The sequence below is a fragment of the Phacochoerus africanus genome, chromosome 6 (assembly GCF_016906955.1).
Source record: "Phacochoerus africanus isolate WHEZ1 chromosome 6, ROS_Pafr_v1, whole genome shotgun sequence".
Lineage (NCBI taxonomy): Eukaryota > Metazoa > Chordata > Mammalia > Artiodactyla > Suidae > Phacochoerus > Phacochoerus africanus.
This window is the reverse complement of record NC_062549.1, coordinates 99,057,588-99,082,377: the sequence shown is the minus strand read 5'-3', so window position 1 is coordinate 99,082,377 and position 24,790 is coordinate 99,057,588. Positions and strand designations below refer to the sequence as shown.

General features: G+C 43.2%; 2 protein-coding genes and 1 long non-coding RNA gene across 6 annotated transcripts; 2 read left to right on the top strand and 1 right to left on the bottom strand.

Annotated features, from left to right (window-relative positions):
• The first annotated feature begins 221 nt into the window (after positions 1-221).
• CIART (circadian associated repressor of transcription) lies at positions 222-4,145 on the top strand. The gene is made up of 6 exons (XM_047784760.1): positions 222-323; positions 870-1,295; positions 1,456-1,531; positions 1,779-1,857; positions 1,978-2,089; positions 3,484-4,145. Exons 1-6 carry the CDS (start codon positions 297-299, stop codon positions 4,006-4,008), a joined length of 1,245 nt encoding a protein of 414 aa, XP_047640716.1. The 5' UTR covers positions 222-296; the 3' UTR covers positions 4,009-4,145.
• Positions 1,722-9,908, bottom strand: LOC125129710 (uncharacterized). Its single transcript, XR_007135519.1, has 2 exons — positions 9,637-9,908; positions 1,722-2,105 (listed from the first exon to the last, which is right to left on the bottom strand). It is a non-coding gene; the product is annotated as an uncharacterized LOC125129710 (long non-coding RNA).
• Positions 9,868-24,027, top strand: MRPS21 (mitochondrial ribosomal protein S21). Of its 4 annotated transcripts, none has more exons than XM_047784768.1 (3): positions 9,868-9,931; positions 10,370-10,484; positions 23,801-24,027. In XM_047784768.1, exons 2-3 carry the CDS (start codon positions 10,402-10,404, stop codon positions 23,979-23,981), a joined length of 264 nt encoding a protein of 87 aa, XP_047640724.1. In that variant the 5' UTR covers positions 9,868-9,931; positions 10,370-10,401; the 3' UTR covers positions 23,982-24,027. The 4 variants fall into 4 exon arrangements, with proteins under 4 accessions (XP_047640724.1, XP_047640723.1, XP_047640721.1 ...); XM_047784767.1 differs by having other exon boundaries at positions 9,877-9,951; XM_047784765.1 differs by having other exon boundaries at positions 9,892-10,057.
• Positions 24,028-24,790: the final 763 nt, after the last annotated feature.

Sequence of the window (24,790 nt, the reverse complement as noted above, 5' to 3'; positions counted from 1 at the left end):
GTGGAGCACCGAATGCTCACCTTCCAACCAATCGTCATTTGACTGCCTCTCTATTGGCCGAGCCCCTGTAGGCTTTAGCAAATGGGATATGAACTTCAGTAACTAGGGTCACGTGCCACTGACTAGACAACCAATGAGGGTGGGAGGTCTGTGTACGCAGAGGGGAAGGCACGTGCAGAGCTGCACGTGTCTGGGAGGGGGAAGGGGCGGGACCCAGTGGGAGAGAGGCGGAGGTGGGGAGCGGTGAGGCTAGAGTCTGAGAAAGAGCTGGAGACCGCTGGGGCTGAGCCGCCCAGATGCAAGTGAGGAGACTCAGAGGACAGGTAGCGATCCACGCGGGAGGATCAGACCCGGAGGGAGTGGGCTTAGGAATTCAACGCAAATCTTGGTATTACGAGGGATCGCATCACGTGGCTGGCGCTACTGAAGAGGGTCCGACGCAGGGATCCTGATCAGAAATATTGGGAAGAGGCGGGAGGTCTCTGTAAGGTGCGGGTCCTTCGGGGTCCCTAGGTGAGTATGGGTTCCAGATTTCCGGCCCGTTTGTGGCATGGGCCTCAGGTAGAGAGGTTTGCCGCGAGGTCAGGATGGGACCAGAGCAGGTGAATCAGGGGAAGGTGTCAAATGATGTAATTTACTCTGCACTGAAGGAAGTCTGCGTGTCAGGCTAGGAGCTGCTCTGCGGAAGCCAGGGAGGCAATCCAGGTTCTTAACCTGGGGAGGGGGATGAGTTTTTCTATTGTCCCCGAGACAGGTAATTTTGGGGAGGGAGAGAAGACTACTATTATAGCACACAGTACACCCCAGTCTCCCCGTCCATTTCCCAATCCTTAGATTCTGGTTTCAAACTCCCTCGCTTTGCTCTTCAGTTGCAGGTCCCGATCTTTGGGTACTCCGGGAGCTGCTCTCCAGCCTCTGCTTCTGAACCTATGGATTCTCCATCTAGCGTTTCTTCCTATTCTTCCTATTCTCTTTCTTCCTCTTTTTCCACCTCCCCAGTGAACAGTGACTTTGGCTTCCCCTCCGATAGTGAGGGGGAGGACAAGTGGGCCCATGGCCCCAGGCCAGACACTGTTGAGTCGAGGGGAGGTTCTCGGCCCAGTCCGGGTCCTATCCGCTGCAGGCAACGACCCAAGGTTTCCAGTAACCAACATACAGCATCTCACTTGGAACAGCGGGGCTTGGCTTCTTCTATGGCAGGATCTGGGGTCAAAAGATCGAGAGATGGTGAAGTGGAGCCAAGTCTAAATATCCACGGTTGTACCACCGAAGGAGATCTGCTCTTTGCTCAGAAGGTACTAGAAAGCTGGGGAAAGGGGACACTACCTAGAGTGGCTTGTACCCAGCTGCTTGGTAAGAACCCCATGTGGATAGTACTGGCTCTCAGATTTGGAGGTCAGTACTGGTGTGGGCAATTCTTGGTCTTTTCATACCCTTTGTCCTGTTTTCCTACAGTGTAAAGAGCTCCAAGGATTCATTCGACCTCTGACAGACCTACTGAATGGGTTGAAGATGGGTCGATTTGAAAGAGGTAATAATCTGATTACTTACACTCATTTGAATTAGGTTCCTGTCTTTCCGTCTCTCTCTCTCAAAATGTTTTAAATGTGTATTTGTATTAATTAAGTCTTCGGGGCCTGGATGATTCCCTTTTTCTTCTGTAACAGTTTTTTTTTGGGGGGGGGTGAATCAATTTTAACCCCCTCCTGTGCTTCCTTTACCTGACTAAATTCTTGAATCTCAATGCTTGATCTCTCTTTCTCTCTCCCTGATCCCAGGATTGAGCAGTTTCCAGCAGAGTGTAGCAATGGATAGGATCCAGCGTATCGTGGGTGTTTTGCAGAAGCCACAGATGGGGTAAGTCCCCTTGGTACTTTCCTCATTACTTCATAAAAAGGGAGATATCTCCAATCCTATCCTGTTGCTTTTTTTTCACAGCTAATGGCTTTCTCTCTTTTTTTAATGTATTTTTCACAGAGAGCGTTATCTAGCAACACTGCTACAGGTAGAAGGAATGTTAAAGACTTGGTTTCCTCATATAGCTGCCCAGAAGTCATCGTTGGGTAGTAGCAGGCACCAGCTGACCAAGGTGAGAACTTTTAAATCTAAGGAAGAGGTGGGAAAATAACCAAAGAAATTAAGTATACATGCCATTTTCTTCTGGGTCTTTTCATCTTTTCAACATATTTCTTTTCAGGGAAGGGAGTACTTAAACTTCCTTTATTGTCTTGATTTCTAGGTTTTTGTTGTTGTTCTGTTTTGTTTGAATCATTTCAAAGAACTCCATGGAGTTTAATCTTATCCCTCCTGTTGCAGCTTATCCGCTTTCTACATAGACACTAAGTCTTTTTACCTGGCCAAATGAGTCATGCAGGAAGATTCCTCAGCTTCACTCTGCAAATCTTTTCTCCTCTGCTGCCCTTAAAATCCTTTCCCTCTCCTTCTTTTTACACCTGTATCTTTTTGGAAGCATGGGTTTTGAGGACTGGTCATAGGAGATACATCACGAGGAGGGAATGAAGGCACTCATGGGGCACCCGTAAGGGAGTATTGGAAAGATTCTTAGATCTAGTGTGGAATGACTTATTTTCTTTGCTTTCAAGTAATAGAGTATTTAGGGGGTACTCAAATGATAGGGAAGGGAAAGTCTCCTATAGATAATAGACAGTCCTTTTTGTTTTCAATTGCTTTGGGAATAACTGATTTGGGAATAACTGATTTAAAAATAAGCAGGAGGATCTTGCCTGTATATTAATCTACACTTCTTGGAGGGGGGGACTGTGCCTGTGCAACTTCCCATGCCAGGGATCAGACCTGCACCACAGCAGTGACAATGCCAGATCCTTAACCTACTAGGCCACCAGGGAACTCCTAATCTACACTTCTTAAGGAACATAGGAAATTAGAGCTTAAAATACAGAAATTAAAAGTATGTATATATGTATGTGTAACTTGGTCCCCATGCTGTAAAGTGGAAAAATAAAAAAATACAGAAATTGAGAAATGATTATTCCAATTAAAAATAGGCTTTTTTTTTTTTTTTCTGCCCACACCTGTGGCATGTGGAAGTTCCCAGGCCAGGGATTGAATCTGCACTGCAATTTCAGCCTGCACCACAACTGTGGCAATGTCAGATCCTTAACCCACTGCACTACAAAAGAACCTCCAAAAAACCAGACTTTTTAGAAGGAAGTTCTAAAGTGGATTAATTTATAAATAGTGAGAAACCATGGGACTCTTTTGTTTTGTGTATGTCTAGGGCCTATATAGTGTGTTGTACGTAATAGGCCCTCAAAATTTGTTAAACAAATGAAAGTACAGTTTGGTTACTAAAACTTAAACATAGCCTGGAGGAAATTATATATTGCATAAGACAAGGTATGTTAGCATTGTAGAGTTCCCAAGCAAAGCAAAGGTTTCAGAACCATGTGGAGTTAATCTGAAAACTTTCTCATATTTTTTATCTTTTTTCCCTCTCCCTAGCATTTTCCAAGCCACCACAGTTATCCAGCTGCTTCCTCTCCTTCACCTCCCATGGAAAAGATGGACCAGACACAGCTAAGACAGCTAGTACTGAAACCAAAGCAGCCCTGGCACCTTACTGAATTGCCAGCTATGAACCTCACTTGGATCCACACCACTCCAATTTGCAATCCCCCTCTCAGTTCCCCAGGTGCCATCTCCTTTAGCCATGGTCCTTTAGGCACTGGAACCAGCATCGGTGTCATCCTTTTCCTCCAGCATGGAGTACAGCCCTTCGCCCATTCAGCCCTAGCCACTCCAGTTCCATCTACTACAGCATCTCCTGTCACCCCTGGCGATCCTAAGAAACTATCTGGAGAGGGGCCTTGTTGCCACAGTTTGCCAGTAACTCTGCCATCAGACTGGAACTGTAACCCATCCCCTCCTGGTCTACCCGTTGTGACCAGAGAGATGACCATAGGACACCTAGAGCAGATGAGAAGCCATCCTCCAGTTGCTCCTGATGTCCATCCTCTCAACCCCTAATCCAGGACTTGAGACTGAGAACTGTAGTTTCTAATTTGTGTAAATATATGTCTCTCTCTCTATTTTTTTACTTTTAATGTGTGCATTTGTGCTGAGGGAAGATAAATCCTTTCTGATTAAATAAATTTTATATCTTAGTTTGCTGGCTGGGGGAAATTAAAACCTTATGCCTCGAACATCAATATATAGCCTCTGAGCTGCAGAAAAGAAGGGATGGGAATGTCTGTGAACCTGAGCTCCACCAAATTAGAAGTCTGGATGGGACAGTACACATCCTGTAGGAGAGGAAAAGGGGCTCCCTGCTGCTTTCTTCCTAGGAAACACCCTTGGGATAGTAATAGGGGTCAGAGTTGGGTCTGTTTCTTCTTTCGGGCTCAGAAACTAGTACCTTTCCCTTTCTCTCACTCGTAATCTTCCAGCTGGCCCAGTCTAGCAGGTTCTACTCCTCTGGGATAGCTCTTTGCTTTGCTGGGAGCTGTTGATGCCTGTGGATAAGCACATATGTAATCTATTGCTGCCAGAGGAGGGACACAAAAGCCAGAACCACCACTGTGGTTGCCACCACTGTAGTTTGGAGAGGAAGGGGTGCCCCAGAACTGTCAGAATGGGAAGTCTCCTCAGACACTGTGCCTCATCCTTATTCAAAAAGTCACAGCTGCTAAGTGTATGCTCCCCAGTGGCATCTGAAGGCAAAATGAAGTCTGTGAATTTACCTACATCTGCCCTTCTCCACGTATTAGTCTTTCTTATTTGTCCCAGTATCCACCAAAACCATATCTTCCTCCATCCTAAGCTTTGGCAATGTCTCAGACTACTTAGCCATTTTAATTATTGCTTAAAAATGGCTATTTAGCATATTTCTCAAAGCACGTTATACATTTTCCTGTTTCCCAAAATCTTCTGTTCTAATGGAATTAGTCTCTCCTTTTATTTCAGATGACATGCCCTCCATTCTAAGGCAAACTTCTCCAACGGTGCTTTTGATTACCTTTCACCTCTGGAGCTTTTCCTGTATCATTTATCTCCTCTTTACTTTGTAAGGTCCATTTGTTATTGAGTTATTCTTTCTTTCTCCTACAAGTAATAATTACCCCTCCTGCAAGTGTGATCAGGACCCCCTTAGTGAAAATCTCTCTTGAGTCTGATTGCCCTCTTTCTCATCTTTTCTCTATGATTCTTTTTAGCCCTGTCCCCATGGCTTTTGGAAGTTCCCCCGGGGGGCAGAGACCAAACCTGTGCCACAGCAGCAACCTGATCTGCAGCAGTGACAATGCTGGGTCCTTAACCTGCTGAGCCACAGAGTTACTCCAAAGAAATGGGGGCTTATTATTATTATTATTATTATTATTATTATTATTATTATTATTTTGGCTGCACCTATGACACACGGAGGTTCTCAGGTCAGGGATCCCCAAGCTGCTGCAGTGACAACGGCAGATCCTTAACCCACAGCACCACAAGAGAAACCCCCCCCCTTTTTTTACAGCCACACCTGCAGCATATGGAAGTTCCCAGGTCAAATTGGAGCTGCAATTGAGCCTATGCCACAGCCACAGCCACACCATATCTGAGCTGAATCTTTGACCACAGCTTGGGACAATGCTGGATCCTTAACCCAATGAGCGAGGCCAGGGATCCAACCTGCATCCTCACAGAGACTATGTAGGGTTCTTAACCCACTGAGCTACAATGGGAACTCCAAGAACTCCTCTATAATTCTTTTCTTTTTCTTTTTTTGTCTTTTATCTTTATAGGGCTGCACCCACAGCATATGGAGGTTCCCAGGCTGAGGGTCTAATCAGAGCTACAGCAATACCAGATCTAAGATGCAGCTCACGGCAACACCGGATCCTTAACCTACTGAGCGAAGCCAGAGATAGAACCCGAAACCTCATCGTTCCTAGTTGGATTCATTTCTACTGCACCTTGACAGGAACTCTATAATTCTTGACAGACTAGTCTAGTCATACTCTGACTCCTTTCTACCACTCAATTCTTAAACTCTTGTAGCCTACTTCCACTGCTATCACTCTACCGCACCTTCTTAAGTCCCTAATGATCTTACAGAATCAGAGTATTATAATATAGCTTCTACCCAATCAACAGCTAGATTCAAGGGCCTTTAAGAAGACTACACACTTCATGCTCTCTGTATCATTTGACACTCCTGATAATGCCTACTGAAACTCTCCTCCATGGATCCCATGACAGCACACTATCCTAATTCTCCTCTTACCTCTCTGGCAACAACTTCAGTATCTCTTAATAGCCTCACTTCTGCTCACTCCACAGTGTGGGTGTTCCCCTAGGCTCAGTCCTTGGCTTTTTTCTCTGACTACATTCTTTTATTTCATCTTCTTTCATGGTTCTAATTATTGTCTCAACTTAGAAGACTGCTGAAGCTTCATCTCCAGTCCCAATCTTTCCCCTGAGATGGCATACTAAGTGTCTACATTTCTGCTGGACATTCCCATTTACATATTACCAACCCTTAAAACTTATTGAAAATGTCAGCATTTTAGAGCCAAGAGGGTACCATTTGTATCTAATTCAACCCCTTCATTATATAGATGAGGAAGCTTATATAGCTTGTGTAAGACAATGCAATGTGTCATACAGAACTCTTGGTTCCCAGGCTGGTGCCTTTCCTGGTGTTAATAAATCAAAATATTATTTTCCCTTTAGAGATGTCCTATTCTGTCTTTTTAAAAGGTCTCTTTTACTTCTGTTGATGCTATTTCTGGTATCATCATTTTTCTGGATACCTAGTCTTGAAACTTGGTGCTATACTTTTTGTTGTGTGTGTGTGTCTCTCTCTCTCTCTCTTTTTTTTTTTTTTTTTTTGCTTTTTAGGGCTGCACCTGAGGCATATGGAGGTTCCCAGGCTAGGGGTAGAATCAGAGCTATAGCTGCCGGTCTACACCACAGCCACAGCAATGCTGGATCCTTACCCACTGAGCAAGGCCAAGGATCAAAACTGCATCCTCATGGATGCTAGTCAGATTTGTTGACTGCTGAGCCATGATGGGAATTCCTGTTACGTCTCTCTCTCTCTTTTTTTTTTGTCTTTTTGCCTTTTCTAGGGCCATTACCGTGGCATATGGAGGTTCCCAGGCTAGGGATCTAATCAGAGCTGTAGCCACCAGCCTACACCAGAGCCACAGCAACGGAGGATCCGAGCCTGCAACCTACACCACAGCTCACGACAACACCAGATCCTTAACCCATTGAGCAAGGCCAGGGGTCAAACCCGCAACCTCATGGTTCCTAGTCGGATTCGTTAACCACTGCGCCACGATGGGAACTCCCCTGTTATGTCTCTTAAGATCCATTTCTTCCTACCCATTTCATTGCCAGGTCACCTCAACTATAGCAATAGCCTCTCTTACCTGTGTTTTCCTGGAACAACTGCATGTCATTTCCTATTCAGTAGTTCCGCAGTACTTTGAGAAGAAAGTCCAAAACTTTTACTCAAGGTTTTATTTTTCTTACTCTGCTCCCATGCGCAATCCTTCTGTTCCAGTTTTGTTTGTTTGTTTGATTTGCCCCTCAAGACTCTAAACATTTTTGGCCTCTAAACTCTTGTTCATGCTGCTCACCTTGCCCAACTTTTCCTGCTTCTGTTAACTAAACCCTACCCTTCTTTTAATGACTAACTCAAGTCCTTCTCCCAAATATTGTTTCCATTAAACATGATATATATGCTTAGTTTTTGGCCCTTTATGCCATCAAATAAAATGAAGTACATAAAATGCTTAGTATAAGGCTTGGTATATAGCAAGCTCTCAAAAAACGCGCTTTTCTCCTTCCTGTCTTTTTTTTTCTTTTTCTTTTCTTTCTTTTTTTTTTTTTCATTTTTGGCTGCCCTGTGGCATATGGAGCCCCTGGGCCAGGGATCAGATCCAAGCTGCAGTCGTGACCTAAACTGAAGCTGCACTGTGCCAGGCCAGGGCTCGAACCCATGTCCCAGCGCTCCCAAGATGCCATCAATCCCATTTTGCCACAGTGGGAGCTCCCTCACTTTCTTTCAAAATATTTTTATTTTATTCAATTTGATTCCTGTGACAAATTTTGTGTAACTGAAGTCAGATATTAGTTCCATTTTACAAATGAGTAAATAGACTGAGAGTTTAAATCAAGGGGTCAGCAAGAATCATATACCATATATACTTTGTGGGCCATACACCTCTGCTACAACTATACAACTCTGCCAATGTAGCCCAAAGCAGCTATACCTAATATATAAACAAACAGTAGAGCTGTGTTCCAATGAAGTTTGTTTGTTTTTTTGTTTGTTTTCTTGTGGGTTTTTTTTTTTTTTTGCCTTTTCTAGGGCTGCTCCCGCAGCATATAGAGGTTCCCAGGCTAGGCGTCGAATCGGAGCTGTAGCCATCAGCCTACACCAGAGCCACAGCAACGGGGGATCCGAGCCGCGTCTGCAACCTACACCACAGCTCATGGCAACACCGGATCCTTAACCCATTGAGCAAGGCCAGGGATAGAACCCACAACCTCATGGTTCCTAGTCAGATTCATTAACCACTGTGCCACCAAGGGAACTCCCCAATGAAGTTTTATTTACAAAAACAAAAGCGGAGTTGGACTTGACCTGTAGGCAGTACTGTGCAGACCTCTGGTTTAAGAGACTTGTTCAAAGTCAAATGCCTGATGAGTATCGGATTTTGGATAGAATCCAGATCTCCTGACTTCCAATCCAGTGCTTTTTCACCATATTATGTTGTCGCCTATATAATGTGTTTTGCATTTACCATATTCTACCTTGTTTTACTATTTATCTTTTACACCTACTTACTGTGCTTTGTTAGTCTGAGACACACTGAAATAGTATCAACAGTTCCTGATACAAACTAGGCTTTCAATAAAAGCTTGCTGATGAGCATAGTCATGTCCTAACCTAGCTCTATTTTGGTACCTTGAACCTGGCTTATTCTAAAGCAGGCTTCAGTTTCTGTGTGAATTCTATTAGCATAATTGACGAGAATACATCTGTGTGTGTATGTGCCTGTGTTTTAGGGGAGGTACTCAAAGAACCTTATTACGCAAGTACCTGGTTGAGAACCTGCTTTCTTCTTTTGAGACTTTCCCTACTGTTTTCCAGTAGCCACTTCCGGTAGATTCGAATTTATGTGAATAACCATTAATGGATGGACATATATGTAGAAGTAACATACGAATAAAATAAAAGGAAAGCTTTTTCCACAGTGACGAGGAAGTTAAAAAAGAGATATTTCTAAGTTTCACTTGGAGACAAATGGGATAGAAGCTGACATAAAATAGGTCTTTGATTCTAAATCCTGCAGATGTTTCCCAATTCTTCCTTCAGTGATTTCACTTTATTTAGTGAAATGGCTGGGAAGGTGCTATTATAGGAAACTCAGAGTATGTTCATTTCCTTTCTGTTCCTAAGTTTTCAGGCAGATAAGGGGCGTAAAGCTGTTTTTCATCCGGAGGACAGATCTCAATGAATTTGTGTCCTTTGCGAAGAGAAAACAGGAAGCATGCTCAGGAAGCTTCGCCTGTTTCTCTCATTTTCCTCCCAGAAAAAGAAAAGGATTAGATATCTATTTAAGATTTAATAGGATTAAGGGGTACGGAAATCAGGCTGACCTCAGAGGCCGAAGGACGGCGACTCCAAGAGAAGACGGAAGAATCTGTTTGAGGGGAATTTAAGGCAAGTATTTTGCTTTGCCAGGTGTTGAGTTCAGGCCCGGGGGTTGACGATGAGCCGGGGGAGTGAAGAAACCTTCGATCCAGGCCAAAAGGAATGTTGCCACGGTTTCCACAGTTTCCACTTAGCTCCTCTCTCGGGTGGGTCCTCTTGTCTGCGCGCGGCGCTGGGGATTACGTAACTTCCGCTTCCGCTCGAGGCGGGCTTCGCGTCGGCGGGGCGCTGAGGAGCGAGGTCTTCGTCCTGGGTTTGGGGGAAGTGAGGAGATTGGGGCGGGAGGGCGCAGTTGGCCTCGTTCCTAAACACCAAGAAGGATTCCATTCCCAACTCCTACCCCAAACCGTCCTGTGACCATGAGCGGTAATTAGGGGGGAGGGGAACGCCTGCAAAGTGTCCTAGTTGTCCCTTGTCTAGGCAAGTAAATTTCTGTGAGGACGGCCAGCTACCGTCTCTTTTCATCGCTATGGTAGGGTTTGTATTGGCAAGGAGAAAGGGAGTCTGGATAACCATTTGCGTGTACTTTCTAGAATATGAGGACTTGACCCTGTCTCGCATATTCCAGAGCCCGATGCATTTCCAGACCCATAAATAAGCCACGTGGTTTTGTATTCTGTTGTGTTTCTCTTTCTTACCTGATCTCTATAGTTTACTTCTTTCGCTATCATACTTTAGGTCCTGCAGAGTGACGACTTAAATCCAAGGTCATGGCAAATCATCTGAAGTTCATTGCCAGGACTGTGATGGTACAGGAAGGGAACGTGGAAGGTGCATACAGGACCCTAAACAGGTAACTGCCAAGGGACCAGAATCATGGCTAGACCAACTCTCTTGAGAAGAGGTGGTTGTTTTCTCTCTTCCCCTGGCATAGGTTGTCTCAAACTAGTGCCAGTTGAGGTGTTCACAGTCTTGAAACTTCTCCGCCCCTCATTTTTCTATCTTAAAAATGAAGTTATTCCCCAAATTTAACTGTATGAAGGTTATTCATCAGCAGTCATATCTTTGATGACGAACCTGCATTCTATCCAAGATTTTAAAAAAACCCAAAGGGAAAATCAAGTTAGAAAGTTGCTAGTAAAGGGGAAGGTAGTACATGACATATTAAAAGCTGATCGAGGGATTGGTGTGGGACAAGGCCAATGGGAAACATGAACTCAGATTTGGGATCTTAGAGAAGCAAGCAAGAGATGGAAAAGTGTTAGAGGTTCAGAGAAAGATTACGGCAAAAGCAAAAAACATGCTGATGGAAATGAAGTGGCCGGAGTGGAGGAGCTGTGTTGAAAGGTTTTGAATGCTAGGCTAAGAAATTTGGAATGACTCTAATAAAGAAGGCCTCAAGCAAAGCGCTCCTTAACCTTCCCTTGTCTCTAGTTGTAAAGATTTTGACTTTCTGTCCTGCTTCATCACTTTCTCTTCTCAGTGAGGCAGAGTTTGGAGAAACAAATGCCTGTTGAGTTGAATAATCAAATAACTATATATGAAGGAGTTCCTTTTGTGAAGCAGCGGAAATGAATCCAACTAGAAATCATGAGGTTGTGGGTTCAATCCCTGGCCTTGCTCAGTGGGTTAAGGATTCAGCGTAGGTCAGCACCTGTAACACTGATTTGAGTCCTAGCCTGGGAACCTCCATATGCCTCAAGTGCGGCCCTAAAAAGAAAAATAATAACAATAATAATTATTATTATTATATGAAAGAGATCTTAGCGTATGAGCTGGCTCTCTTCCTTAAGGCCACTAAGGTGGTTAGTTTTGTTTCAGAAGTAAGAGATGCCTATATTTATATTAAATTATATTTATTGGGTCACAATTATTGAAAGGAGCATAAGACACACATTTTTTCCTAGTCAGTGTTCTTTGGTCTATGTTACTAGATTATTTATTAGTTTCTGTGAAAAAGGAAAGACCTGTGGCAGTCATTTTCCAGTTAAAAATCCTTGTTTGGTTAGATTTAAACATAGATGAGGTTTTTGGGGACTGAGAAAGTAAATGAAAGAGAACCAAGTTCTTAACAAAGCAAAGAGTTCTAATTGTAGAGGGCTGGATGGCAGAAGACTTACAGTAAATGGGAGCAAAGATGCTGTCAGTAGCTGTGTAATCAAGAAGCAATCGCAGGATAATCTGTTGTCTTTTAAGAGAATCTGATCTTGGGTCAACCTTATCACCTCTTTTGATGTTTGTGTATAGCAGTCATATCCTTGGACAAAAGCTGTTCCTTCTGCATTTTCCCTTACATTGAAAGTAAAGATAAGGGTGGTAAAATATTCCTATTTCACTTTTTTTCCTATTGCTGCTCATTCCCAACCCTCCTATTTCTTTTAGTGGCATGTTTGTGGGAGGGTTGTGACGTCTAATGATCTTTCTCTGCCCCAATACTGGAAGCACTAAATGAATGTCTTTACAGACGCTAGGGAATTCGCTAGTGAGATGAAATGCTGAATTTGTGGAAAGGAAGTCTTGCAGACTACTTCACCCTTTTTCTTTCTTTTTTTCTTTTATGAAAACAAATTTAATTTAGTTTTATTTATTTATTGCCTTTTTTTGTCTTTTCTAGGGCTGCTCCCGCGGCATACGGAGGTTCCAAGGCTAGGGGTCCAATCAGAGCTGTAGCCACCAGCCTATGCCAGAGCCACAGCAACACAAGATCCGAGCCATGTCTGCAACCTACACCACAGTTTACGGCAACACTGGATCCTTAACCCACTGACTGAGGCCAGGGATCGAACCCGAAACTCGTGGTTCCCAGTCAGATTTGTTAACCACTGAGCCACAATGGGAACTCCTCACCCTTTTTCTGACCTCTCCCTGTAAGTCTTTTTCTGTATGATTTATTGTATTTAGATGGGTCTTCTAATTTTCAGGTGATTTTGATGTTTATATTGTTGAAGCTGTTACTTGATGGTATGACAGATTTCTAAAGGCTCAGCTTTAGCTCCCCTCACTTCTCCTGTACCTAAAGTGCGGATAACACAAAAGCACACGTTTTGTTCTTAGGAAATTAGCAACTTTGACATAGAACTAAAAAACAATTTGTGCTGCAGCATGATGTATTGAACCATTTTTTTATAATTATCAAGAAAGTAGCTATAACTTTAATATTTTTGAACAAAGCCAGGCCTTAAAATAGTTTTCTCATATATATGTGACAGCATAACTTAGTGGTTTAGAGCACAGATTCTGAAGCAGACTGACTGGTTAAGATCCCTTCTATGCCAGTTATTAGCATCATAATTTTTGATTAGCTGCTTAATGTATCTGCCTCAGTTTCTTCATCTGTTAACTAGAAATAATAATAGTGCCTGCCTTATAAGGTTGATGTAAGTTAGTAATATAGGAATTCCCATTATGGCTCAGCAGTAATGAACCTGACTAGGATCCATTACGACTCTGGTTGGATCCCTGGCCCCACTCAGTGACTTAAGGATCCGGCATTGCCATGAGCTGTGGTGTAGATGCAGACACAGCTCAGATCTGATGTTGCTGTGGCTGTGGTGTAGGCTGGCAGCTATAGCTCCAATTTGACTCCTAGCCTGGGAACTTCCTTAAGACAAAAAAAGTTAGTATTATAAATAAATCGCTTAGAACAGTGCTTGGCATTGTATATTAGCTATTATAATTTGGAAGTGATTGTAAGGAAGTTTTTACCGTTTTGCTTTTATTTTCGTGGGTGATTTATTTATTCATTTGTCTTGAGAGATTGACAGTTTGTTTTAACTGTTTTTTCTCTTCCTTGATCATCAAGTTATGTTCAAGGTGGCCTAGAGGTGAAAAAAATGAGAAAATAATTAAGCTTTATTTGTCATGAGAATCTAATTTGTTACTGGTATTAGAATGACTTCTTACAGACAGCGATCCTTTCAACTCCTATATAGCTCCTCTGTAGCCTAATGCTAATCTCATTTTGAAATAAAGCATTTATTCTCTCATTATGCACTGCTTCTGCATCCCCTATTTCCACTTACAAAAATTTAAGACCTGAAAAACAGATTATTTCCAATTTCCTGCCTGAAGGAGTTGATCATCTCTCTGTTGGTGCGAGGTGTGCAAGAAGGATAAGGCCAACTCTACCTTCTGAGAGAAGATTCTTCCTATTTCTTTGCCTGGGATTGTTCTAATTAACTTAGAAACAAGTCTCTATATCTCCATCTCTTACAAAATCTTTATTTAGTAAGTATCTTTTATTCAATCAAAATTAGAGTTTGTTTGGAGTTCCTGTTGTGGCTCAGTGGTTAAAGAATCCGACTAGGAACCATGAGGTTGCAAGTTCGATTCCTGGCCTCGCTCACTGGGTTAAGGATCCGGCATGCCGTTGAGCTGTGGTGGAGGTCACAGACGTGGCTCGGATCCTGCGTTGCTGTGGCTGTGGTGTAGGCTGGCGGCTATAGCTCTGATTAGACCCCTAGCCTGGGAACCTCCATATGCCTCGGGAGCAGCCCTAGAGGGAAAACAAAAAATTAGAGTTTGCCCTGTTTTTTCTCTTCAAAAATTCTTCCTGATCCCAGGTGTGGAGTGGGTGTAGGTGAGGGAAGAAGAAATAAATTTCAGAAGGTGAGGTGTGTTTGGATACCTTCTGCCATTTGGCCTGGCCTAGTACTGTCTCATTTTCCTATTCTTAAGAATCTGTTTTCAAATATCTCAAAATTAATTTCTTCCTTTTTTCTTTCCTTTCTTCTTCACACCCCCCTTCCTCTTTTGTTAAACAATAGCCCTGTACTTTTAAGATTCTCTTTTAAGGAGTTCCTTGGTGGCTCAGCAAGTCAAAGATCTGGCATTGTCACTGCAGCAGCTTGGGTCACTGCTGTGGCTTGGGTTTAGTCCCTGGCCCAGGAACTTTTGTATCCCTTGAGCATGGCCCATAAAAGTAAGATTCTCATTTTATAGGTGAATAGCAGTTTATACACACTTTTTCCCTGGGTAAACATGCTCATTTTATTTATTTATTTATTTTGTCTTTTCTAGAGCCGCTCCCATGGCATATGGAGGTTCCCAGGCTAGGGGTAATCAGAGCTGTAGCCGCCGGCCTACACCACAGCCATAGCAATTCAGGATCCGAGCCATGTCTGCGGCCTACACCACAGGTCACGGCAACACCAGATCCTTGACCCAGTGAGCGAGGCCAGGGATTGAACCTGCAACTTCATGGTTCCTAGTTGGATTCGTTAACCACTGAGCCATGACGGGAACTTCCCAACATGCTCATTTTAATCAGATGCAGCAGGAAACTGGTCAATGTGACACTATGTGGTTTTTGGCCCTGGGCTGCCAGTCATCTGGGGATTACTTTAAAAAACAAAACAAGGAGTTCTCTTGTGGCTCAGTGGGTTAGGGATCCTGCGTTGTCACTGCAGGGGCTTTGGTTGCTCCTGTGGCACAGGTTGGATCCCTGGCCCAGGAACTTCCACAAGCTGTGGGCATGGCCAAAAAACAAAAAAACTTTTGATGCCAAGGCCCAACCCGAGACTAAATCAGAATCTCTCAGCAGTGGCGTGTGACTAGCAGCATTTTTAAAAATGTCCCATGAGATTTTAATATTCAGCCAGAATTTTAATAGGCTTCTTAAGGCAGAGACCTGTGCTTTTCATTTGTGTATCCCTTGCTTCACTAAAGTGTTTGGCTCATAAAAAGCTCTCAATAAATGTCTACTTAATGAATGTAAATGTTTCTTTATCTTCCATCACTTCCTAAATTTAGTGTTTATCAAACCTTTCCACGGAAGTCTCCTTAACAGCAGAGGAGAATGAAGGAACTATTAAGGGATTCTTACATTCCAAGCAAACATGGGATTTCTTTGAGGTCTCTCTTTTTTTTTCTTTTAAATTAAAATTTTAGGATTTTTTTTTCCTTTTTTTTTTTTGCCTTTACATCTGTCTTAGGGCTAGCACCTCAACCTCTACTCTAGTTAAAGTTGATCCTCCAGGAGTTCCTGTTGTGGCTCAGCAGAAATGACTCTGACTAGCATCTATGAGGATGAAGGCTCATCCCTGGCCTCGCTCAGTGGGTTAGGGATCTGGCATTGCTGTGTTTTGTGGTGAAGGTCACAGATGAGGCTTGGATCTGGTGTTGCTATGGCTGTGGTGTAGGCCAGTGGCTACAGCTCCAATTCAACCCCTAGCCTGGGAACCTCCATATGTCAAGGGTGCAGCCCTAAAAAAGACCAAAAAAAAAAAAAAGTTGATTGATTCTCCATGCAGAAACATTAAATTTATCCAGAGTTTTTTGTTTTATTTTTGTTTTTGTTTTTGGCTGTGCCCATGGCATACAAAGGTTCCCAGACCAGGGATCAAACCCAAGTCACAGCAGTTGACAATGCCAAACCTTTAATCACTAGGCCACCAGGGAACTCCTTATCCAGAAATTTTTGTCATTGGATAGTATCCTTGGCATTCTGTCAGGAACCTAGTTAAGAAACGTCGTGTTACTTTTTCTTTACTTTAGGGATTAAATCAACAACATAGGAATGGGTTTGGGGGAAAAACAGTTTAAAGAATTTAATCAGAAAGGAGTGGTGGCAGAAAAATAAAGGATTCTGGTTCCAGAGACTCAGGGCCTGAGGTGTTGTAATCTCTCTTGGGTTTCCTTATGAATTTGGAAAATTCAAACTTTGAGATGGGATTGTATAGAAAGGCAGTGCAAGAAGTGCATGGTTAGAAGCAGCCAGCCAGGAGCAAGTGTTGTGGCAGTGATTTTTAAAATCTTTGGGATGGATATGTATTTTGTCAATTTAGATTTATTCTTTCACAAGCTGCATTTCTGTTCCTTTTTATCTCAGCGTGTTAGATATATGTCCTTAAATTGTACTTTAGCCTCAGGGGAAAAAAGCGAACAAATGTTTTGCTCACATTTGCATGTTTGTGGTTTTTTTTTTTTTTTTTTTTTTGCTATTTCTTGGGCCGCTCCCACGGCATATGGAGGTTCCCAGGCTAGGGGTCCAATCAGAGCTGTAGCTGCCGGCCTACACCGGAGCCACAGCAACGCGGGATCCGAGCCGCGTCTGCAACCTACACCACAGCGCAGGCAATGCCGGATCCTTAACCCACTGCGCAAGGCCAGGGATCGAACCCACAACCTCATGGTTCCTAGTCGGATTCGTTAACCACTGCACCACCACGGGAACTCCACATTTGCATGTTTAAACAAGCTAGGGGTCTAATCGGAGCTGTAGCTGCCGGCCTATGCCAGAGCCACAGCAATGCTGGTGTCCATGCCTCGTCTGCAACCTCCACCACAGCTCACGGCAACCCCTGATCCTTAACCTGCTGAGCGAGGCAGGATCGAACCCACAACCTCATGGTTCGTAGTCGGATTTATTAACCACTGAGCCACAGTGGGAACTCTGGTTTTGTTGTATTTTTTAGGTTCCTTGTATAAGTGATATCATACAGTATTTGTCTTTCTTTGTCTGACTTACTTCACTTAGCATAATGCCTTCCACGTCCATCCAAACAGTATTTTCTGACACACTTTACTTCTTTTCCTCTGCTTTTCCATTATGTTCCCTGGACACTTTTTCTGTATATCTCTCATATAGCCAGGCTTCTCCTTATCTCTCTCAGCTTTCCGATAGTTGGTAGTTTAAAAACAAGTTGCTTGTTCTGCAGTCTAATTAAGCAATAAGTATGAGAGCAACTGAGAGGAGAGGAAGGCAATTAAGCTTCAGCATGTTTGGAGCACAGAGGTAGTCTTACAAAGGAAGCAGCCTATATGTCGGCCCAGTGAGACCTCCATTAATGCTTGTTATATAACCAGGGGACCTCCTTGGTGCCCTGGAGTGAAGAAATGGAGAGTAGGGGTTGCTACTACATGATTGGCTGGTGCCCAAATTAGGAAAGGCAAGCACACAGAAAGTGTGCCCAGTTGATCCCTTTTATTCCTGGTAGGCAAGCTCCTGGGCCCATTGAATTCTTCTGTGTACACATTGGTCCTGATGTAGGCTGGCTGTGAGTCTGCCACCCCTAAACTACCCTGGCCCAGGCAGCTCAGCTCCTTTTACGTAATCTGTTGAATTTCACTAAAACTGGCAGCTGAGTTCTCCTTCAGTGTTAGGTTGCCAGGCACCCAAACTCCAGGCTGATCTGTTTACTCTAAACCTCTTGGTCTGCTAGTCCTTGAACTACCTTTGAAAGCAGAAACATCATTAGTAACACCATCTCTATTTACTTCATGAGTTCTACAAAGCTCTTCCTACAACCTTTTTTGTTAGAAATGAGTTGAGCAGATGCTTCTACTGTAGGAATTCTGGAATATTTGAAGATAATCTGTGGTTTTTGAGGATAACTAAAAATTCAGGGTAAAGCAAGAAATCCTGGCGTTCCCGTCATGGCGCAGCGAAAGTGAGTCCAACCAGGAACCATGAGGTTTCGGGTTTGATCCCTGGCCTCTCTCAGTGGGTTAAGGATCTGGGTTGCTGTGAGCTGTGGTGTAGGTCACAGATACAGCTCTGATCCCACATTGCTGTGACTGTGGCCAGCAGCTGTAACTCTGATTAGACCCCTAACCTGGGAACTTCCATATGCCTCGGGTGCTGCCCTGAAAGGACCCCCCCCAAAAAAAAAAAAGGCAAGAAATCCTCACCTGGCACCTTGGAATTTATTTGGTATGTGTTTTGGAAATAGAACAGTGCAGGGACATCATTTAGCAACCCCATCATTATGTTGGGGGGGACACCAATCTTCATTTTTTTTTTCCCCTTCCTCTACTCTTATATTCCTTTGTTGCATTTTTCTTGTCTTGCTTTTTGGCCTGACCACATGGGCATTTACTTGGTAAGATGATCGCTTCTGTTTTAGAACGCTTTTGAAACTCCAGTAGGATACCTGAGTACCTGTCTAAACTCCCTTCTCCTTTTGCAGTTTTCTTTCATCCTGTTTTAAACTGTCTTGGGGAGTTCCCGTCATGGCTCAGTGGTAAGGAACCTGACTAGTATCCATGAGGATGTGGGTTCTATCCCTGGCCTCAATCACTGGGTTAAGGATTAGGCGTTGCCCTGAGTTGCAGTGTAGGTCTCAGACACAGCTCAGACCCTCATTGCTGTGGTTGTGGCGTAGGCTAGCACTTGTGGCTCTAATTCAACCCCTAGCCTGGGAACTTCGATATGCTTGAGGTGTGGCCCTAAAAAGCAAAAAAATTTTTTTTAAAAATTAAAAAAATAAATAAACTGTCTTGGTCATTCCAGTCAGATCTTCTTCCTAGATGAAGTCATATCTAGGGTCTCTATTCCCTTCATGATCTCTCCTCAAATCTACTCTCCTTGCCCTTTTTATATTATATATCCAATCTTTTCCTCCCAGGCCCTTTTTGGGTTTTTTTCTGTCTTTTTCTCTAACATACTAGTCTCTAGTTCAAAAAGTGGCCTTCATTAAATAGGAGTAAACAAAGTCTAGACAGAAATAAAGGCTTAGATATTTGGATCAGTTCCTTTCCTTTGGCGTGCCATGTCTTTTTGGCTTGCATCTTTTTACGCTAATTAGGGAGCCTGGCCAAGCTCTTTCTTTCTTCATTGTCTCTTTGCCTGTGGGCACTACAATAATTTGTCTTTGTGTGTGTGTGGTTTTATTTGAAAAGCAGAGTGCTGTTATAGAGCACAGCACTAAAGACCTGAATTCTACTTCTAGCTCCATATTGTGATCTTGGGAGGTCAACCTCTTTGAACTTCAGTTTTCTGATCTGCAAAAAGATGACATTACCTGCTTAATCAGTTTTATAGGATTATGATTAGGATCATGGATGTGAAAATGTGCCATTTTAGTAAAAGTAATTCTGAGGCTTTCTGAGCTAATATTTCCAAGGATTGTGTCTATTATAACTTAATCCGTTGAGCTATGGACATTTTTCAGTCACTTAGAAGATTCATTTTTGATATTCATTTACTGATAATTTGCTCTTTGCCCAGTATTAAGTGCAAAAATGAAAGACCTAATTTCTAACCTTAGAAAGCATACAACCCAGTAAGGGGGATTTAAAAAATTGAAAAACAAAACATGGCTAAATATAGTAATGTCTGATAGGTGCTTTGAAAGAGTCTTTAACTGTGCTGTGCCGTTGGTTCTCCCTGGATCATCAGCAGCCAAGTCACTTGGGAACTTGTTAGAAATAGAGATTCTTGGAGTTCCCGTCATGGCGCAGTGGTTAATGAATCCGACTAGGAACCATGAGGTTGCGGGTTTGGTCCCTGCCCTTGCTCAGCGGGTTAATGATCCGGCGTTGCCGTGAGCTGTGGTGGAGGTCGCAGATGCGGCTCAGATCCCGCGTTGCTGTGGTTCTGGCGTAGGCCGGGGGCTACAGCTCCGATTGGACCCCTAGCCTGGGAACCTCCATATGCTGCGGGAGTGGCCCAAAGAAACAGCAAAAAGACAAAAAAAAAAAAAAAGAAAGAAAAGAAATAGAGATTCTTGGGCCCCACCCTAGACCTGTGGAATCAGAAACTGGAGGTGGCAAGCCATCTGTGTTTTAGCAAGTTTTCCAGGTGACTGTTGCATGCTAAAGTTTGAGAACCACTGTGCTTTGGGGAAAAGAGGGGAAGGAGTGATTAATTTCTCCTGGACTAGTTGATAAACATGGTAACTACTGATTTAGACCTTTGAAGAATAAATAGGATTTCATAAAAAAGAAAAAGAAACCGTGTTCTAAGAGAACATCATGAGCAAAGGTAAAAAATAAGATATGTAGTATGTTTGGAGAACTGCACCTAGTTCAGTGTGACTAGACATAGGCTTTTTAGGGCAAGTTATTAAAGATAAATGGGGGGGTGAAACTCAATTGTTTAGGAATTTGAACTTAGTCTAGTGGTTCCCAAGTTTATCTGCACGATAATTATGCCAGGAACTTAACAGACCCTGCCCATGTCCCTCCCTACTTGTGATTTTTTTTTTTTTTTTTGGCTTTTCGGGGCTACACCCATGGCATATGGAGGTTTCCAAGCTAGGCGCTGAATCAGAGCTGTAGCTGCTGGCCTACACCACAGCCACAGCCACAGAGGATCCAAGTCATGTCTTTGACCTAAACCACAGCTCACCGCAATGCCGGATCCTTGACCCATTGAGCAAAGCCAGGGATCGAACCAGCATCCACATGAACACTAGTTGGATTCTTTTACACTGTGCCATGGTGGGTACTCCCCCTACTTGTGATTTAATTGGTCTAAAGTATGGCCTAGGGTTTGGAATGTTTTTTGTTTTTTGATGTTTTTTTGTTTTTGTTTTTGTCTTTTTAGGGCTGTACCCGCAGCATATGGAGGTTCCCAGGCTACATTGCTGGCCTACGCCACAGCCACAGCAATATGGGATCCCAGCCACATCTGCAGCCTACACCACAGCTCACAGGATCCGTAACCCACTGAGCAAGGCCAGGGATCAAACCTGCATTGTTGTGGATGCTGGTCAGATTTGTTTCCACTGAGCCATAATGAGAACTTTTTTTTTTTTTTTTTTTATAATGAGTACTTTTTAAAAGCTCCTTAAGGAGGAGTTCCCATCATGGCACAGCAGAAATGAATCCAACTAGGAACCATGAGGTTTCGGATTCGATCCCTGGCCTCGCTCAGTGGGTTAAGGATCTGGCGTTGCTGTGGCTCTGGAGTAGGTCAGTGGCTACAGCTCCAATTAGATCCCTAGCCTGGGAACCTCCATATGCCGTGGATGCAGCCCTAAAAAGGACAAAAGACAAAAAAAAACCCCAAAAAACAAAAAACTCTTTAAGGAGTTCCTGCTGTGGCATCTTGGGAGCGCTGGGACACAGGTTCAATCCCCAGCCGGACACAGTGGGTTAAGGATCCAGCATTGCCACAGCTGTGGCATAGGTCACGACTTCAGCTTCCATCTGATCCCTGGCCAGGGAACTCCATATGCCAAAATGGGGTGGCAGGGGAGTGCTGTAAGAGATGATTCCGTTGTATATCAGGGTTGGAGCCCACAGGTAAAGGTTAAGGGAATCATATAGAACCAAAAAGGAGGTTTACAATAAAATAAAAATCTGGGCGGTTACCAACATTTAAAGGTAAACTGACGAAGAAAGCCAGCAGTGGAGATCCTTTGTGGGCCAGGATAGTGAATCTTTGGTCTTTGGTGCCCTACTTTCCTATTGTAAGAGACTCTAGTGTTACAACAGGGTCCGCATGACTTCTGGGCATGACTGTGTTTTCAACAGAACCCCAATTGTCTATTCCTCCCACTTGTGGGAGTTTGTAGCAGTTCCCTTGCCTCCCATCTCCCTACCACCAAAACCTAGACAAACTGATCTTATTAATCAGCAGGAGCCTAGTAGAGAACCCCAGAGGGCAGTGGTTCCTGTGTCTGTTCACGCTTGTAATATACCTAAAGCTCAAATCTTTTCAAGTTCATATTCAAACTATTATTGTTATCTTGGGCTTTTAATATAAAATAGCATCGATAAATAGGAGTTTCCTACTGAGCTGAAGTAGCTGGTAGTTGCTCTTATTTTTATTTCTTTCTTCTTCTGTCCCCCTTCCAGCGATAATAGCATGTCTCAACTTCCCTGTCTCCAGTTGTATTTTTGACTTACTTTGTACATGTAATGAGAGGACATGGTCGGCAGGAATGGGATCTTGGAAACAATGCCAGGATAGAGGGTAGCTCCAGCTGGTGCCTCTGGACCACCTCAGGACCAATTGATGATGGGTTAAGAGAGAGAAACAAGTTGCAGATTGGAGCCAGAGCTGTCAGGAGCTTAAGGTTATAGAATAAGCCCTCCATCTTCTTGGCTTAGTGAGAACAAAAAGGTGAGTTTGAGTTAAGCATTTATGGATTCAACAAGAGAAGCTGCATTACACTGGATTGGGTAGGCAGGAAAAAAAATAATTGAGTGCAGTTTTATGGACACTTTAAAATTAATAAAATTTGGTTTCTGCCTTCAGGGATTTTCAGTCTAATAGGGGAGACATTTTTATAAATAACTAATGACATGGCAAAATGAAATAATTTCTAAATAGGTATAGATCAAAAACTGTTTTCTCTAAGAAGCTGAAAAAACTTTATGGAGAGTAGCATCTGAGTTTGGTATCAAAAAGATAAGGAAGGAGTTCCTGTCGTGGCACAGCATAAATGAATCCAACTAGGAACCATGAGGTTGCAGGTTCGATCCCTGGCCTCACTCAGTGGGTTAAGGATCCGGTGGGTTGCAGATGGGGCTTGGATCCCATGTTGCTGTGGCTCTGGTGTAGGCTGGCAGCTGTAGCTCCAGTTCTACCCCCAGCCTAGGAACCTCCATATACCGAGGGTGTGGCCCTAAAAAGCCAAAAAAAAAGATGAGGAAAATCTCAGAAGGTTGGCAAGTAGAGAGTGTCATTCTAGGCTGTGGAAACAGTGTGAGTAAAGACCTGGTATTAACATGTGTTCAGGGAGTACTCAGTAAAGTAGTATGGTTGGAGTGTGTGGTACATGGGAAAAACATGGTTGAGGCTGTTATTTTAATGGTCACATTTGTCACTGGTGTGATAATATAAGGGCTTCTTTTTTTCCCTGTATTAAGCAAGCCAGAGATTTCTCAGGCTTATAGATTTCAGCTGCGTCTTAAACGCAGTGGGAATGAAACTGCAATCTCCACTTGAGACCAAGTAGGAATCACCCATAATTATTTTTTCCTACTGCAAATGACTTACCCATTTGAAGATTCTGAAATGTCCCCTTGGTTGAGACTCACTGCCATAGGGAGCCACTGTTCTTTTGGAACCATGTCCTATCCCTCAGGTGTTTTGTGGTAGGAAAAATGGTTGAGAATATGACCAGGACTCTAAACTTCCCAGGAGCAAGGACTGAATAACTAATTGCTTTTTGGTTTTGTTTTTTGGTGCCGTGGCATGTGGAAGTTCCCAGGTGAAAGACTGAGCTCATGCCACAGCAGTGGCCCAAGCCACTGTAGTGACAATGCTAGATCATTAACCTGCTGCACCATAAGAGAACCTGGTAATTGCCTTTTTTATTGCCCTGTACATTAGTATTTGGGGACCAGCCTCTGGCAGGTAATGCTGTATTGTCACCATTTCACACCCTAATTTTTACAGACACCAATTGTTTGGTCAGGTGCCTTCTGACCGGTATGAAACTGGAAAAGCATAATGAGCCCACACCTCTAACTTCATTGCCTGTCTTTGTACAGAATCCTCACCATGGATGGGCTGATTGAGGACATAAAACGGCGGCGGTACTATGAGAAGCCTTGCCGTCGGCGACAGAGGGAAAGCTATGAAACCTGCCGGCGAATCTACAACATGGAAATGGCTCGCAAGATCAATTTCTTGATGCGAAAGAATCGGGCAGATCCATGGCAGGGCTGCTGAGGCCTGTGATGAGGAGGCCCAATATAAAAACCCTTATTCATTTGTCTCCACCTCTTTCCTTTCTACAACCCCATTTTCTCTCACCTTTATTACATTAAACCCAATCATGTATATACAAGAACGCCTGCATATGTAGGACCAATACCACTAGTCAGGAGTGGACCCTCTCTTTTATTAAATCAAAGAGGAACTGAGTCAAAAAGAGTATAATGATGGTTGCCAAAAAAGCTAGTGTTGGGAGTAGGGGAATGGGAAATTATTGTTTAATGAATATTGAGTTTCAATTTGGGAAGATGAAAAGGTTCTGAAGGTAGATGATAGTGATAGTTGCACAACAATGTGAGTTACTTAATGCCACTGAACTGTACATTTAAATGATTTAAATGGTAAATTCTCTGTTTTGCATATTTTCCTGTAGCTTTTTAAAAGTAGTCTAAGAGAGGTGGGCAATTTTTCTAAAATGTAGTGGTGTGTATCTGCCATTTCCCAACCAATCTTTATGAAACCCAAAGCAAGATCTTATTATTGGAAAAAGCATCTATTGCTCTTTACTGAACTGCCTTCCAACTATTAGATGAAAGGAAGGAGAGGAAGAATATATGTATTTGGAGTAAATTCTACTTCTGAAACACACACCAACCAGAGTAGAGAGCTGAAACCCTTGCTTAGAGTAATCCTTAAGACAGTCTAAAATTCACCCCTGTTTTGTCTTTCCTATGGTTTTCCTAAAGGAGGCTAATGGAAAGTTGGAGAAGAAAGCAATAGACAGATGGTAGGAAAGAGGGAATGGGGGAATGGTAACAAGAACA